The sequence below is a fragment of the Amblyomma mixtum genome, chromosome 5 (assembly GCF_055824585.1).
Source record: "Amblyomma mixtum isolate Tamu chromosome 5, ASM5582458v1, whole genome shotgun sequence".
NCBI lineage: Eukaryota > Metazoa > Arthropoda > Arachnida > Ixodida > Ixodidae > Amblyomma > Amblyomma mixtum.
The window spans coordinates 56,234,374-56,248,914 of record NC_143016.1 but is presented as its reverse complement, the minus strand read 5'-3'; the positions used below and the strand labels follow the sequence as shown (position 1 = coordinate 56,248,914).

Genomic DNA, 14,541 nt, shown 5'->3' with positions numbered 1-14,541 from the left:
ATGGCGTCGTTCGCATTTCCAGTGCACCAAATAAAAACTCCGTTTGTGTATTTTATGGCCTAGAAGCAGTTCAGAGGATTTTCGCAACGATACGACGATCAGAGACACCATTTTGTAACTGATAAATGCGGGAAAGCCACCTGCACTAGCTTTCAAGTGCGTATTTTTGGCGTTTAATACTTCTAACCACACTGCGATTAAGAAAATGTGAAAACGTGGCTCACCTGCTTCACCAGTCTTCAAATTTAAAATATAAACTTGCCTTGTAAAATCAAAATGAAAAAGTTGAATTAATCATTTAGTTATAGAGCTCTATCAGGTACGTAATGTTCGTCATGTTGTAGGATCCATCTGCGCAAACTGCATTATATATCCCATGGCGTTTGAAAGAAAAATCTGTATTGAGTAATTTGAAACACCCCGTATATTATACTTCGACTACGCATAGATATTATTTAGTAATGTCCTAGGAAAGTGAGTGAAACGTTTTTCAGAACCTAAACATTTTTCTTCAATCATATATTTACGATGCATGCTAAACTTTCGGAATGACTTTTAGCTATAAATCTATTTGACCCCAATGACCTAATCCTGTACTTATGCGCTTGGTTAACGTTGGCGACGAAAATAACTCTTTAAAGTAGCGATTCAAACAAAAGGATGAGAGGGCTTCACACTGTAATCTGTAATTATCTTCTTCACACTGTAATCCTACATGGCGATGGCGCCAATTTTCCACGTACTATATGCGTTATTTTTGTTGTTCCAAATACTATTTAGACATTGTTCCCGCTTGTTTCATTCCAATTCGTTTGTATTGTAACTGCTTTTATGACTGCTTTCAAATAATCTCAAACTTCTAATATCAGCTTGTACAGTTTTGTTCTGTTCCCCAAAATTTTGATGCGTCTGTATCTCTTTTATAATACTGTGCAGCCTGTATTCCCTTTACCTTGTAATTTTGTATAACGGCGTCGCAGAATTTTAATCGGTATGCGGTAGTCATTATTGTAAATAACCTGTTCCCCTTTGTTCTCATGCACTATTTTGTAACTGCTTACTCCCCTCTCTAATGCCCTCTAGTCCGCGAGGGAACCTGAAATAAATGGGTAAATACATTTCATACTTGCACCTATTTATGCTCTCAAGACAGGAACGATTTTTTTTCTGCTCGCTTCAAGATAAGAGTTCAAGAGAGAAAATAGAGAGGGTCATTTTTAATAGCCAACATCTCCAGTACTGCATAAGCTAGGTCGGAAACTTCTGCCGGAGGATGATAGGCGATTTTATATCTATCAGTCTTTTGTCTTCCTTACCCTTGGTGCAAACTGTTTCATGGTCCTTTTAAAGGCTCTGTAAATACCAGTTTAATGTGAACCTATATTGACAGATGGCCACTGATATATTTCAGCTGCGCTGATTTCACTCACAAGAGAGTCAAGAGAGATTTTTTGAGAGTCAGTAGCGCATTAAATTACCCGTGGCAATTTGCTATGCATTCTTCCGCGCTGCTGGTGATAAACATTTTACAATGAATAAGTTGATTAGCTACGCCTCGTTACTGTAAAGAAATGGCAACACTCGGAGCGTGACAGTATACTTCCTGTCTTGCTGCGATTTATTGGGAGGGAGCTAAAATAATTGTATTCGGAAGCAAAAAGCAGGCGACGAGTAGACATTGCTCGCGAATAATTGCTCTAAAAGCATAAAAGGTGTGCGAAAAATTGGAAAGCACACCCTGCCTTCCCCCTCGCCCCTCATTTGTGTTGCCAATTGCAGCCGGTGAAATGCCTTGAAATTCATGACTCGTCATGCGTGGCGTTACGAATTCAACAACTTTGTCTTGGGTCGCCAACTCCTTCATTCAATTGCGATTTCTTCGGCTGAATGAAGAACTTTCTGTTTTGAACAAATATGCCATATATAGTTGCGAAGGTGCAATTCGAATCCATTGAAGAACTGAAATGATTTGGAGTTGAGTCCGTTTAAACACAAAATTTTGTGATTATCGACACAAATGATACAATCTGACAGTACGGAAACAAGAAAGAAAGTATTCATCAACAAAGAAGCAGCGAAAGTAGATTTTTAAATTCAAGACACTTTGGCAACTAAAGTGCTGAGAGGTGAAAGCCTTTTTGGCATGCTGCTTTTGAGAATGATTGCGATTAATTACATTTAATTCACAATTACTCCACTCGAACCACCTCGCTCCATTGATTGGAAAACATTTGTAAGAGGTCGCGTTAAGTGGTCGAGAGTACGCAGCCCTCGACGACTTTGTCAGCCCACTCCACTGCCAAAACTTGCGTTCTGGGGTCAGAGCTAGCCAGCACGGTCTCCCACCGCTCGAGAGAACGAGCGGTAACTAGATCACCCGGAGGTGGCTCTATTTTCATCCAAATTTTGCGCCACACATCGGCTGCGCCTACACTTCCGGTCACATGGTACTGCACTTCCTGTGATACAAATTTCGTGTCACTCCCAACCCGACCACGGCCACTTTTGGTCGTTTTTTTGTTTACTGCAATTAATTAACTAATCACTCTACAGCCATCAAACTTGGCTTCTGGGTTTATTTTTTTCTCCTCTACCTGAAGCAACCATTGGTTTTCTTCTATCTTTTTAGTTCCCGAGTTAAACGCGTGTGACACGCTTTGTTAACGGACGGGCGACAGTATGAGCCATTAAAGGCTTTCGCCGTATAAAATAACAGTTCACTTGTTCCACGACGTCGCTAGCGCAGATTCTGTCGTAATACGAGGCCGTCAGGGGGGATCTCGTGTGTGTTTTCAGACAACACCCTTTCGTCTTCCACTATGTGGCACGGGCTGAGCCTTAGCAAAGGTGTTTTCTTTCCGGATACGACGAATGACGTGTAAGAGGATCACCAAAAAAAGAAAAAGAAAGAAAGCAAACGAGAACAAGAAAGCTCCTGTTACGCAAGAAATGCGACGCCGTCGATATGATGGACGAGTGCCATGTTGACGCTTCCGTGTAATCAACGCCAGTACATGGCGCCGTATACAGGACGCACACCTCCGCTTCTGGCTTCACTACATCCCACGCTGGGGAGATGTGGTGCTACTCATTCGTCGCTTTGTATGGCACGCTTTAGATGAGGGTAATGGCTCACCGTTGCGGATTAATTGTCGCTCCATGGCCGTATTTCATAACTATAGCTCGTTAACTCATGGAACCTTTCCTTCCAGGTCGCCGGTGCAGCAGAAAAATGCATTCTAGGTCGAACATCGAGCCCGAAGAAAGCAAGGCACATTTGGCGCTGCCGCCGCAAAGCCACGGCTATGCAGAAAGTCGTGGCCGTATGTGTGGGAATTAACGTCTCGAATCGGCAAATGGGCTTTTAGGGACGCTGTAGTGAAGGGCTCCGGGTCGATTTAGACCACCTGGATTTCTTTAACGTGCGCTGACATCGCACAGAACAAGCACGTTTTTTGCACTTCGCGTTCATCTATGTGGCCGCCGCGGCAGGGATTCGATCCCGCAACCTTGAATTTGGCAGTCCAACGCCGTAGTTACTAGCCACTGCGGCGGGTGGAAAGGGCATCAAGTTCTCCTGAGCAGACGCCTAATGAAGGCACGCTCGTCTAAGATACACCAGTGGATAACCATTAGATACGTACTTCCTTTCAGCTGTGTAGGCCATTGCAAGCAGCTTCGTTACTTAATTGCTTAGTCCGGGTGCTATATTGTTTTCAGAAGCATGTGTATGGAGTAATCACAGAATTTTTTTTCCCCTAGTAAACGCCAGAATGCCAATTGAGGGGACGGGAGATGGGGAATCGGATTGTCTGCACTCTGAAACTAAGGTCTCAAGGACGCGGAGTGCGAACCATCCGTAAGAAGGCCAGAGCACAGTTTTAAACGAAAACCCGCACAAGGTCCAAGATGATCAAGCGTGTAGTCCCGTGCGGGAGGTGGTGACATATCTTTGCACAAGCGACTTGCACCGAGGGGTAACGTGCAGATTGTGCTCTCACTCGGGAAAGAAGGAAAAGATTTTGTTTTTGGTTTTACGAGGTTTAACTCCCCAAAGCGGCTCAGGATATGCGGGACGCCGTAGTGGAGGGCTCCGAATAATTTCGACTACCTGGGGTTCTTCAACGTGCACTGACATCGCAGTACACGGGCCTTTAGAATTTCGCCTCCATCGAAACGCGACTGCCTCAGCCAATTCACAGTGATCACCGCGTTTCGTATATCCCCATGATGAATCTCTTCTCGTGAAGTGAGTCTGTGTCTCTTCGGGTTCTGCAGTGCGAAATGTCTGCAGACTCGTACCTTTTACGTAAGCTTTGTTTGTTTTTCACATGCATCAACGAAATGGGGGGGTCCATTTCCCGCCGGCGAGGGCTGAAAAAAGAAAGATCTGTTTTCTGGAAATCGCTATGATCGTCATTTCTTTGTCACCAAGTTTTACCGTAGGCGTGAGTTCAGACCTGTCCATATATACATGGTCTGTTCTGAAAGTAGTAGGACTCATTTTTTTAAACAAAATTTATTCAGGAGAATAGTACAAACGATTACAATTTTTCAAGGTAGCACCCTTCCGCACCTACACGCTGCTGCCAATGAGTTTTACAGTTTTCGTACGCCTCTAGGAACGCCTGGACCGGAATGCTGTTTAGCTCCCTCGTCACGGCCTGTTGAACCACCTCTACCGATCCGTGATGTTTCCCCTCAAGCGTCGATTTTATTCTCGGGAATATCGCCGCCGCGGTGGCTCAGTGGCTATGGTGCTCGGCTGCTGACCCAAAAGACGCGGGTTCGATCCCGGCCGCGGCGGCTGGAATTTCTTTGGAGGAGAAATTCTAGAGGCCCGTGTACTGTGCGATGTCAGTGCACGTTAAAGAACCCCAGGTGGTCGAAATTTCCGGAGCCCTTCACTACGGCGTCTCTCATAGCCTTAGTCGCTTTGGGACGTTAAACCCCCCAAAACCAAACCTTATTCTCGGGAATAGAAAAAAGTCTGGCGGGGCCAAGTCGAGGCTGTAGGGGTGCTGAGGCAGCGTTGCCACCTTGTGCTGGGCAAAAAATCGGGGCCTCATTCAGATGATGAAGAAGATTCTACCGGTTGGCTGACAACACTCCCGGCACCAACTTCGTGCACGCTTCCCTCATGGATAAGTTTTCTGTCACGATCTCAAAAACTTGGGTTTGAGGAATGCTCAAGTCATCAGCAATCATTCTGATACTCATTCTACGATCACTGTTGAGTAAATGTTTCACTCACTACACATTTTCGTTGGTCTTGCTGGTCGAAGGGCGTCTGGAGCGGTCGTCTTCCTCCACTCTTTCCTTACCTTCTCGGAAAAGCTTGTGCCACTCAAAAAACACCTGATCTACCCATGGAAGCGTCACCGTAGGCCTCCTTAATCATGTTGTGAGTCTCTTTGCCCGTTTTACCAAGATTTACTCAAAATTTGATCGCGTATCGCTGATCCAGTAAAAACGCTCGACGATTCTGCGTGACGAGACGTTTCGACAGGGGTTCACAGTACAAGCGACCTCCTCTCTTCAACGGCCGAGAGCTTACTGCCGATTTTCTCCAGCATTCCCAATATCCCCCTTCAACGATCCTGCACGCGCAGACAGCCTCTCGTCCGCCCGTTCGCCCAGGAAAAAACCAGTCCTACTACTTTCAGAACAGACCATGTATGTGATCGTTCTCTGCCCTCAACATTCTGCTTATACGATCTCGTCAAATTCGGACAGCTCTGTAGCCCTTCGTTATATGCCTTTGGAGGTCCCACAACGTCTGGCTCTATTGCCGGACACGAACTGCATGGCTCGAGTTGTAGTGATCAACATTTTCCTAAAATGTATGTTTTTTTTATTTATTTGGCAATGAGCAGAACACACGTGATTATCAGTCGGGAGCACGTTTTCTCGAACACAATGCAGCGAACATAATGGGCGAGCTAAATTTGCCCTGAGAAGTTTTTGTCGTTACGAATAGACCGCACGGTGCAACATATACTTGCCACGGCATACTCTTGCGCGCATATGAATGTAGCCACCATGGAGCCAGGCGCCTGGCCGATCGTGCGTGCAATCTGAGGATGCTATGGGTCAAGGCGTATCGTCGCTCACGTTTCCGCTGCCGATAGTTATAGTAATCGATAATGCTGGGAAATGCGCCCCCCGACCCGCAGCAGTCCCTGATCAGTGTCCGCGCCGTTCCGCAGCTGAGCGCGAGGTCATCGGTTCGATACTTCGACGTAGTGTAAGCTCTTTGCTGGAAGCCTTCTACTAAAAAGTACGCCCCCGGACCCCATGTAAGCGCAATTTAGCCGACGCCCTTTATTCCGGCGCGCTCCGCTGTTATCACGGCAGCTGGAGCAAGCAGTATGATGCCCCTCCCCCCCCCCCCCCCCCTTTCCCACCTCCACCCCAATTACCCAGTTTGAAATGTACAAAGTTCACAGGCTACATTAAAGTCGAAATTACCCAAAATTCCATCCAGACAACGGTCTCTCGTAGAATACGCGGTTATGATTGAGCAAAATCATATTTCGTCGCCAATCCGGAATCGCAACGTACTAATTATACTCAGCGAATGTGGCGGCGCCACTCGGCCTCCTCTTGCATCAACACAATGGTGATGGGTCACCGGGCGTCGCACGGCCGACCGCATTGCTTAGAAGCACGGCGATCTGCGCAAGATGAGCGAATATTTTCTCTATTCCGTGGTTTGCGAATTCGAAAAAAAAATCTTGTTTATACTACCAAGAAACAATATAAAAATGAGTCAGTTATCAAGTGGGTCTCTAGCAGGACCAGTGTACTGTGAAGTGCTTTCTTGGCGACACGTATTCAGTGCTTTGCTGTTGACAGTTTGTTGGTTATATTCGCCATAGTGAATCACATTGGCCCATTGCGGTGTTTTGTACACAATTGTGCTCGACAAACTCGCAACATTTTCTTAGAAACCGGTACAATTACCAGTGATATCCCTGTTTTAGGCGAATTTAGCAACCTTTATTTCATAATCAGGAGGCTTTTATGCTAGCTAGCGAACACAGTACAGTATGCTGCTCAAAATACGCTTGGTAGCACGTGCTGTGCCAATTTTATGTAGACAGATTTTGCTACCATCTTTTTTCTTCCTAGATTCCTAGCTTGATAAGCATCTTCGAAATAGAAAGTCATTCATCGAACCTCTGCCGGTTTATCTTACAAATTCTATATTTTGCTGTTAAAATTCGAAATCACTGACATTTGTACTAAATTTTTTACATGCAGGTAAACATTTCACTGTTAGTGTTCTGGTTTGCAAAACAAACGACTTGACTTATTTGAGACATGAATACACTATTAAGGTGACAACGTATCTTCGAAAAAACAAGCAGAGCCTTAAAGGGTTAGCGACTGAATTTTAAGCCCGAAATTAGTTAAGAAAAAGCGGTGCTTGCTGCACTTCCGTGAGCAATTCACAGTGACTTTATCGTGTCGCATTTATTTATTACTATCATCGTTCAGCTTCAGTTAGTTCCCATGGTGTGTAAAAGAAGTATGACTCTGAAGTACTCTGAAGTGAGTCTGAAGTATACCCTGAAGTATGATCGCAATGTTGGGATCGATTGCAACATGGCGATGTGACAAAAAACGCAAATTACATGGTTGCATTTTCGTTTATTGCATACAGTGCGCAAAGTGGTAGAATAACCGCCAAAGAGACAATGAGCGCGAATTGAAGTTGGCCAGGCTCGATAAATTACCGCTTTATACGCTGCTTTCACTGAAAACGGCGCTTTTATAAACTAGAAAAGATAAAAAAAAAATCAAATACAGATGTCGCTACTATACCGGCCGATTTCACAATTTAGCTGTGATGCGTCACATTTGTCGCAGATCCCGGAGGCTATAGCCTACACCGCCATTCGCTTCAAAACGATAATACGTAGACCTTTTCGGTGTATGCGCCACGAGTTTAAGTTAAAGGCTGGATTTTTTTTTTAAATTCATTGTCCTCAGAATGGGCGTCCGGAAGGGGCGTCCCCCCCCCCCCGGAATTACGGATATTATTTATGCACTAGTTCCTTTTTGATGCTAACCACCGCTCCCATCCCCGGACATCGGGTGCCCCCCTCCCCTGGAAAAAGTTCTGCGGACGCCCTTGGTCCTCAGCGGGAAACGTGTATTTTTTGTTGTTGTTGTTGGCGAACAGTCATCAGCACATCCAGAAAGAGCCACAAAGTCGATTTTTACAAAGAAACTAAATCAGATGGAGTTTTCCTCAGTCCTTTTGGGAATTGGCAGCGCTTCGCTGGCGCAATATTTAGACCCTATTCTAACATGACGATCACATTTGCATGCTAAGAGGTGCTTGGCTACGCCGTAATGTCGACGACCTGACACACCGTGCACCCAAGGCCCAAGAAACCAAGCTCGACAAGTTTTGTTCTTGCAGCAGAGAAGATCGATACGCAATAGGCATCCACGGTCACCATGTAGCGTGCGTAGCTGAGACGCGACACACGTCATCCTCATAGGCGTTGAAGACTACGTAAAAAACAAAACAAAGAACTGTGTATCGCAGCAGCGCCGCATTCATGTACTACTGCTTTTGTTTGCAGGCATGAAGTGCCTCTTACGTAATGTTGTCGAAAGCTCCTCGATAAGATCCCAAGGACTTGTCGGTGGCTGTATATAATGCGCGATATCTATACATTTTAGCTGGGGCTTGAGTGGAAACGGGAGATAAGCACTTGGCTTTGAAAACAAATAAACTTCACGATACCTTGCCTTATTTGCTATTGAACGTAGGAGTGACAGCGGAGCCAACGTGTTTCGACGCAGCGTTTATCACAGCGGTGTTTACTGTGTGCGTATGTGTCGGATATAACGCACAGCAAGGGCACGTTTTGCACTGCTATAGACGAGTCAGCTGCACCATGTGCCTTTCCTCCCCTTATATATGACCTAGGCCTCCTCTAAGCGCGACGAAGTTCGAGTGTCCAAATGGGCAGCTTGCGCTTCGCGCGACACTTACTGCGCATTTCCGCTCCTCACAATCTGTTCACAACGCTAAGCGCGACTGGGCACCAGCGCGGTGCCTCGATGCGCGTTCGGGGGAGCGGACAGCCACCCTACCAGCGCCCGAATGCTCCCCCAATTTTCCTCGCTCCCTATTCACTCTTCCCAAACGCATCGTTTTGGCGCTCCTTCCCTCTCATCCCGTTTAATCATGTGTCACATTAGCCACGGTGTGTGCGTTTCTATGGGGGGGGGGGGGGGGGGGGGGAGGCAAAATACGCGCGCATCCTGTGTTGAAGGCTGTTGACGTTAATTCGGAACCCTCCACATGCCCTCCATTACGGCGTCTTCTTCTCTTTCTCTTCTTTCCCTCCTTTCTTCATCCCTTCTCTGATGGCGTGGTGCACGTGTCCACGGAGCAAGCAGCCTTTCCTTTCATCGTTAGCAGTTTTTTGTTCTTTTTGTTTTTTGGCGACGACGACAACGTCAGCAACAACGATCGATTTTTCGGCTCCCACTGAACTGCTCAATACTCTCTCACCAATAAAATAGAGACGCTCAACGTCGCAGCAGGGCTTGCGTGTGCTTTTGCCGCGCCCACTGAACTGCTTTGCAGTGAAGACGGCAAAAAGACAGAACTCCGAAAACGCAGAGCTGCTGCCCGGTTCCGTATGCGAGAAGTGGTGCCAAGGGAGCTTGTCCGTTCCCTCTCTTCTGGCACGAGATTATCTGCGCGTTGCTTCGCAAGTCTCTGCGACACGCGCAGCGGCCGTGACACCTGCCTCGTTCCTTCCTCCCTCCTCCTCCTCCGCGTGCTTGTCCCTTTGTTTTCATCGGAGCCAAGTTTAGCCGCGAGGTGCTCAGTCGGGGCCTGGGCTCCTCGGGCTCCCAGCAGAAATAGTCCGACCGCGTCTCGGAAGAGTTGCATGGGCGCCCGCTCAGACACACGTGTATACGCGTCGGTGCAAGCGGTCGCAGCCGTCGCAGACGGAACGGCAGCGTCATGGCCGGCATCTACGCCGTGAGTGCACTATTGCAGTGTGCGCTAGCTAGTGAGAGGTTTACCTTGGTTTACCCTCTACGACTCCTCCGACCTGCTTCAGTATACCGCTTGACCGCGCGCGCCCCCTCTTCACTCTCCTTGAACCGCGCGCGCTTTACCCCTTCCTCAGTTCCCGTCAACCACTGGGGTTTTGGTCTGTGGACGCAGTCGTGTGGGTCTGCCGAACATGAAGTTTTGTAACCATGCTGCCCGCTTCGCGATATGATACGGCTGAGATACGCCGACCGCGATGTATGCTATACAGACTCGTTTATTTTGCGCAGACATGTTTAGTTGGCGCGACCGAAAACCGTGACTGCGGTCTTGGTTAATGTCACGCAGTGTGTCCTCACAGAGCGCTTTAATTGCGGCTGTGATCATCCCAAAGGTGCAGAAGAAGCGTGTATGGAAGGAAGAGGACTCTGCGAATGCTCGGCATGAATTGGCAGGAGAGGTCTGCCAGTGTTGACCAGATTGTCTGTAGTAGTCTGTACTCCATCTCACAAGCTGTTAGCAGTGAAGTTGAAGCTACGGGTGCGAGGCGGCGCCTTTTAAGCTTAGGTTGGCTCGTTAGAGCGTGAGAACGGCGCATTTAAGGAAGCTGTCGCCTCGCGCTCGTAGCTTTCACTCCAAGCCACTGTGAAAAACTCGTGAGACGAAGTATAGGTCAAACCGATGTCGGCGCATACTGAACCTGATTCTAAGACTCGATGACCATCAGTGTATGGGTGTCTTCGATGAACGCAGGTCGACTCAGATGAATTTCTGCTATAGTTTTTTTTTCCTGTCTATTAAACAAAAACAGCAAAAACACAGCTGCTTGGCACGTGCTATCGTTTGATATACAGGAACCAGTTAGCGACAATGAACAGGCGCTGGGCACTTGATGGGACCGCTTATAAGCTCGGGCTGGCATCGATAAGACGAAGGGCTACTGCGCTCAGTGATTGTGAAGATTTCAGGGGAGGCATGTTTTGTAGCTTGTTGCTTGCACTCCATTTCCTCCTATGAAAAAAAGAGAAAAATAAAAAAAAAGAAACAAGAAAACTGCTGTCTGTAATCAGGGATTAGTTTAACTGCTATCATGCACAGTCGCCCTTTGGCTCGGCCCTGTATGACAATACTCGTGCTTCAAAGGGCAACAACAAATTGAGAATAAATTCTAGCTAACACAGAAGCGCAAAAACACTATTATTTCGTTTTGTTCTATTATTTTGTTATTTTATTGCCCTCTTTCATATCCTTTTCAGACCTGAGTGCAATTTCGGTTTGTCAGCTTCAATGTAAAGGAACTTAAGAAAAAAAAAAAAAGTCAGAACTGCAAATAACCTTGCGGTGAAGCTCAAGAAACACGGGAGTTGTTCGGCCAATGGGAGCAGCAGGCTGATTTAGGCGAAGCAACCAACTTGGAGGGCGCATGCGCATACATGACTATGTACTTGAGAGCGCCGGTAGTACCTTGCGACTCCCCAGTAACACTTACGCTGCAGAACTAATACATTTTTTTCCAAGAAGCCAAGAATGTCAGACATGTTTTGTAATGTACGCGTAGTCTGACGAGGAAATATTTATAAACTGGGCCATGGTAAGGAATGCAAACACGTTATAGTCATACTTTGACCATTGAGCGTACATTCACTACATGAATACAAGACTGCTTGGGTAAAATCGGCGGTCCTTTTCCTTTCTCTAAGGGGCCGGCTGACAAAACACTCTGTTTTAGCTCACTTTGAACAATAACGCTTCTTTTTTTTTTTTTTTAATAAACGCACATCACGATTGAAACATGGCTTGCATTAAACCCGTCGCCCTCGTAGAAATCTGCCGCTCGGTACGTCGAATTACAAGCGGATGGACAAATGATATTAATTTGGCATTATGATGGACCTTTTGGCTAATAGAAGGAAGTAGGGTTCATGAGTCCAGCGGGAAAGGTTAAATAGGTTGTGAGCTTTCTTTTTTATTTTTTTTCATTATCGTTCAGTGGTCCTTTTGTGCCAAGTGCTCCAGGGATGAGCGAAGTGGCGTCGGCCAAGACAAGTCAAGAAAAAGGCGGCTCTTCCCCGTCAAAGGACCCCGTCTCAGCCAATGGCGTCTGCCGATTCTCATGAGCCACGCTAGTGTGACAGTGCCGGGAGTGACAGAATGAAAGGGATAGTTCCCTTCCTGCATTGTCACACTCACGTTCATTAGTACCGGCCGACGCCATTGGCCGGAAGTGGGTAGTTTGACAGGAAAAAGCCTCTTTGTTCTTGACTTGTACCCGATTATTAATTTCTTCGGGATGTCTTAATCCAAGGCCGAAGCCACTTCAAGCCTCATGCTTCGGGACCTGTGTTGCTCGGTGCGGCCCTCAGCTTTGTAGCGGGTGAAGGCATGGCGATCGATTAGCGCAGTTGTCGCTTCAAGTGTTTGTGATCATTGTGCTGGGCAACTGCGGATGTATGGGCGACTTTTGAGTTGAGGCTGGCCCATCGAAAGAATTCATTTCTCGAACTTTTCATTTCGAGAAGAAACATAAGGTAGTTGCTGTAAGTAATTTGAGGCACTAATTAATTCCTGTTTGTGAAAAATGCTAAAAAAAAAACAATCTAATTCTGAGCCCTTTAAGGCGCTTATTTAAAGGGTAACAGAGCAGTTGTCTATTATAGTGGTGAGAAATCTGTCAAACTTCCCCGTAACAGATAGAGCAGCAACATATTGAATGGGTTCAACTGCGTCAACATGCACACTGCGTCAACATGCACACTATGGAGCGGGTCCCAAACTGGACAGGCATACTCTAATATCGGCCCCAGATACGCCTGATAAGCAGCCTGCTTTACTTCCATAGGCACAATGTCGGCCAAATATATCAACTCACTTGACTGCCACACACCAGAGTACGTATAAGACGAACTTTTACCTCCTAAAGTACAGTCCCGAGCCACCGTGGCTAAAACAAATACCGGCTTCAGTTGTCGCTCACGCGTCCCGGGGACTTTTGTCCCCGATAATACGTGTTCAGAAGCGAAGCGAGACAACAGGAGGTAGCAAAGGAGACACGGGACGAGCGGTGACGTCAGTCGGACAGTTAGCACTCGTCCTGTTATTTCGCCTTGCTTTTGAGCATGAATTATGCCGCACGTAGTGTGTACGCGTATTTTACGCAGTTCGTTGTTGGGTGCTCGCATGCGTAAATCCATGAATGCGCGTTCGCGTTGAAAGAGGCTGAAACAAACGAACGAAAGGAAAAAAAGATGTAGCGTTCACCGTGCGCGCGTTTGCAAGACCGCCGACGAGAAGCAGTGTACGCGCGAGACGTTACGCATGCCGGCGCTAAGCGTGTCACTCAGGTGCACGCTTCCGTCGATGCAGATACGTGGTACACGCTGAAGGCAAACATCGCGCTTATACTGGCACACCCAAGGAGTGGGGCGAGCATTCCACCTAACCATCAACGTCGCAGCGAGTTGTGACACAACTCCGTGTTTCGACATCCAGATGGTCTGCCTGCCTCCGACTTAGTGCTTTCTGCAGTGAATGTAGCGAAGCGAAAACGACTGCGAGCGGCGGCATCTCGGCTTGTTTAGATTACGCCGCATATTCGGATACTCATGCTTGCTGAACTTGCTGTAGAAAACTAGATAGTGTTTAGACATGAAGTATAGCTTCTGTTGTCGCGTATCAATACCTCTGAGTATTAAAAATTATCTTTGAACCTCCAGATCGGAGTTTGAGAGCTTCGAGTCGAGAAATAGGCGTACAGAAGGGATTGCGATTTCCCCGAAGTCTCAACTGTTTCCAGGGGCAAATTTAAGTAAATTTGTAGGGTGTGATGGGCCAAACAAGGAACGTTCTGTGCGAAAACCGCACTGACGAGGGTTTACGACATGCATTGTGCAAATAAAAGGGATACCCCCCCTCCTGAATCGCCTTCTCAAAGAATGATCCCAGAGTAACATAGAGTGAGGCTGTATTGCTAACTCCTCCATTACACGCGAGCGAAAACTGTATGCTCCAAAAACGAGAGAGCGTGCGTCTACAGGTTCACCGCAGTCTACTATTCATTACCTTCGCACCAGGTACAAAACTACCACCGGAAGTTGACAGGCTGCGCCAGGCAGGAGAACTTGCAATCAGACATCGGAGAAGCGAAAGTGCTGTTCATTTGCGGTTTCGTGCTGTCTGTGACAAAGTACATTTGATGATTTGTGTTGAAGCGTATATGCCTGCTGCCTGCGCACCTCCGAATATAACGCCACTTCCGCCCATTAACATGAATTAAAAAACCCAAAGCTGTCTTAACATCCACCCTAACAGGCTCGCTAAAAAGCCGCAATAGTCGGACTAGTTTATAAATACACGTTCGTGTGCATTAAGAATCAATCAGCGCACGTCGGTGTTTCACGCATATGAGCGCTCGAATGGCCGAAAAAATGCGCCGTCAGAAATTCCTTCCTTCCTTTCCTCAAAACCAATTTTCATTTTTTTTTTTAACTTTCGAACGCAAACAAACG

At 46.8% G+C, this 14,541-nt stretch overlaps 1 protein-coding gene across 1 annotated transcript in view; it reads left to right on the top strand.

Moving 5' to 3' along the window:
- The first annotated feature begins 9,908 nt into the window (after nucleotides 1-9,908).
- The window catches only part of ClC-a (chloride channel protein 2), a 97,856-nt gene continuing 93,223 nt past the window's right edge, over nucleotides 9,909-14,541 (top strand). The window contains exon 1 of the mRNA XM_089544562.1: nucleotides 9,909-10,021. Coding sequence (XP_089400688.1) covers nucleotides 10,004-10,021 — 18 coding nt within the window. The 5' untranslated portion in view covers nucleotides 9,909-10,003. The remainder of the gene's footprint in view (nucleotides 10,022-14,541) is intronic.